At 32.6% G+C, this 3,407-nt stretch overlaps 1 protein-coding gene across 1 annotated transcript in view; it reads left to right on the top strand.

Moving 5' to 3' along the window:
- Positions 1 to 623: 623 nt before the first annotated feature.
- Positions 624 to 3,407, top strand: part of LOC108684787 (LIM/homeobox protein Lhx3) — a 5,916-nt gene continuing 3,132 nt past the window's right edge. The window contains exons 1-4 of the mRNA XM_018189272.1: positions 624 to 867; positions 1,332 to 1,506; positions 2,029 to 2,231; positions 2,487 to 2,679. Of these exons, the coding sequence (XP_018044761.1) occupies positions 624 to 867; positions 1,332 to 1,506; positions 2,029 to 2,231; positions 2,487 to 2,679 (815 nt within the window). The remainder of the gene's footprint in view (positions 868 to 1,331; positions 1,507 to 2,028; positions 2,232 to 2,486; positions 2,680 to 3,407) is intronic.

Raw genomic sequence — 3,407 nt, 5'->3', positions numbered from 1 at the left:
TAAGATAAACTTGAGGAAATACGTCAGACTTGTTTGTTCGGATTATTGTAACTTCATAGCAAGCTTCATAGTACATAATGTTATTCATGATCATGATTTAGGTAAAGTTCCAACCAAAGATATCGATTATGCACGTTGAGGAGTTTGTTTGAGTGAATTTCGTATGATTTCGTGAACTCCAAGTTTCTAAGACTGAACTGTGCAATTAAGATGGATTAAATGCCAATAGCAACTTTGAAGAGTTTACAATAATAGCCTCTGGAGACTGTCGACAAGAAGGAAGCAAGAAAGTTTTAATGAGATGTGTCGGCCTTATAAGAATTAATAATGCATTCGTCTGAAGAGCTTTTTGTTTAAAAGTCTGCAAATTTATTTCCACTAGATACGTTTCTGAGACAAGAATTGAATTTTCCAAAGATACTCTCCCCTTCTACCGTGCCTTATATATAATCATTAGGAGAAGATACCGCATTGATTCTATGTTTTTTTGATAAAGAGAATCTCGAGCAAAAAGAAGCATCGATATGCTTCATATATAGAATACCGCATTCGCTGAAATCGCAGGAACTCGTAGATAATAGCGGCAGCTGTGATTACAAGGTAAAGCAGCGTGGGCAGCAGGTATGACTAAGATGAGACTGGAGTTGTTGGGATGCGAGACTCTTCCTTTGGAAGGGATGTACCGTTCGCAGCGGCACGACGTCCTAACTCCGCAGAGTAGTCCGGAATCACGTAGCGTTCGTCAAGAACAGCGTAGCAATGCAGGCAGCGTCGGATCCGCGATATCACAAGGCGATATGTATCCTCTAGATCAGCCCACCTTCGAACTCGATCATCTGCCTCTACATATCCCAACGATTCTTCATTGTAAGTGTCGAACAAACGAAATCGTGTCCCGGTTTGATGGATAACTCCAAAAGCTGTTAAAATTCCTTCCCGGAAAGAACGATTTTGCTGAAGTATCTAAAAATTTAGATAGCTACAGATTTGAAAATAATTCTCTTGGACCATCTTTCTATACTCTAAAAAATATTTTCAGAGCATTTATATTATTGAAAATATTCATAGACATTTTTTATTCCGCTTTAATTGAGATTGATTTTTAGTGTGATGTCTCTTAATAAATATTTAATCTATGTATAATAAACTATATGAAAATAATAGTAATAAATTTACTATACATTTAAACAGATATAATATAAAAATATTTTGTATATGCAGCTTGTACTGTTTTTTACAATATGTCCGTGTTAATTTATCATATAATTGTCATTAATAATATTCATTTTATACTTTTTATTATATGCATTGCATCGATCAATATGTTGCAGCCACGATACCAAAATGTGGTGGATGTCAGGAAGTTATTTTGGATAAATACGTTCTAAGGGTTCTGGAGAGATGTTGGCATGCAAGGTGTCTTACATGTCGGGACTGTGGTGCCAGATTGACCGACAAATGTTTCGCGAGAAATGGCCATGTGTTCTGCAAAGATGATTTCTTCAAGTAAGCATCAATAATTGTTATTACAATATTATATTTGTACATATACACATGCAAATTAATATTTCCAAATTATGTAGATTATGTAGATTTATATTTAATATAAAATTATCACTATACATAAAGGCATATATCATTTATTACAATTTATAATAATATTTACTGCTAATTATTTTTATTAATTTATTTTTGATCATTTTTATTAATTTTATCTTTAAGAAAATCATTTAATATAATGTATACAAATACATATAATTGCATTTTTCTTAAAATCCTGAAATCTCTAGATTCTATTTTTATTTTCTTTTCTTTTATTTTCTCTTTGATTTGAAATGTTAAACTATCACAGAATTATCTTGCTTAATCACATTTTAATACTATAATAAGAATAAAGAATAAATAAGAAAACAATGAATATCATCATTCGATCGATTAAATTTGACGAATCGCGATAATTCAGCTGTATAGTTTTGTCATTGATGTGTGAATGTAATGTGAAAATATTGTATGTTGTTGGTGTGGCAGGCGTTTCGGGACAAAATGCGCGGGCTGCGGCCAAGGGTTGGCACCTTCGCAGGTGGTACGAAGGGCGCAGGAGTTTGTCTATCATCTTACATGTTTCTCGTGCGCCCTTTGCTCTCGGCAACTGGACACTGGTGACGAATTTTATCTTATGGAAGATAGAAAGCTCGTCTGCAAGCCCGATTATGAACAGGCGAAGGCGAAAGGTAACCTTTTACGTAATCTTTTTTAAATTGCCAACAGATAGCATTTTCAAGAAAGAATTATTTCTCGTAATTCTCTTTATTTAAAATAATTTTCTATAGCAGTTCAGTACAACGTTTATGTTACTTTTTAGGATACTTTTCAAGGTACTATTCATTATGATCAAGGCTGTATAACAGATATATTATTAATGGAATAATTAAATAAAATGTTTCCACAAGATATAATATGTAATTTATACATATTATATATTTCAGAACTGGCAGATGGGGGAAGTATAGACGGTGATCAACCTAATAAGAGGCCACGAACGACGATCACAGCAAAGCAGCTCGAAACTCTCAAGCTGGCATACAACACCAGTCCGAAACCAGCAAGACACGTGCGAGAACAGCTGTCTCAAGACACGGGCCTCGACATGCGCGTCGTTCAAGTCTGGTTTCAGAATAGGTAAGAAAAATTGGAAGTTGAACTTAAAAAAATTACGCACCGTGAATAACATTCATGGTGCGAACACGATAGGGAAGTTAGAAAAGAAAAGATAATTTTAGATTCTGACAAAATTGTTAAATTAAGAGAGAAGCATTGGCTCATCGTCATCAGAATTCTGCATTAGCTCTGATGTGGTCTAATATGGTTTCCGAAGCCCTTTATAGAATTGAAAGATTCGGAGATGTTGAGAGACATCTGTCCTCGAATATATATCTCTTTCTACATAAAATATTTTAGATAATTCAATTAATGATGGTAGAAATTAATTTTTATCAAAAATTAATTTCCAAAATAATTTTTACTCAAAAATTATGCTTTATGTATCATTTAATAATGCAAATAATGTAGAGATATTAGTTTTGTCTGGATTTTATAAATAGAAATCCTAAAAATGAGTTATAGATTATGATAATGAAATTGACGTCTGTAAGAAAGAACGCTTTTGTAGTAACATTGCAGATTTAAAGTATCCAAACATTTAAATACATGTAGATTTGAAAATGATTTTGTTGAACCATCACAATAATTATGTAGAAAATTCGCACTATGAGCTGCAAAAAAATGTTGACATTCTAACAATGTTGACATTTTAACGTTCTACATAATTATTTTGAGTAGTCCAACAAAATTTGTTTTCAAATTTGTGTGCGTATATATATATATATATATATATGTATATGTACACA

Source organism: Atta colombica, unplaced genomic scaffold (assembly GCF_001594045.1).
Source record: "Atta colombica isolate Treedump-2 unplaced genomic scaffold, Acol1.0 scaffold140, whole genome shotgun sequence".
NCBI classification, from domain to species: Eukaryota; Metazoa; Arthropoda; class Insecta; order Hymenoptera; family Formicidae; genus Atta; species Atta colombica.
The sequence above is the reverse complement of the archived record's forward strand: the minus strand, read 5'-3'. Positions and strand labels throughout refer to the sequence as shown.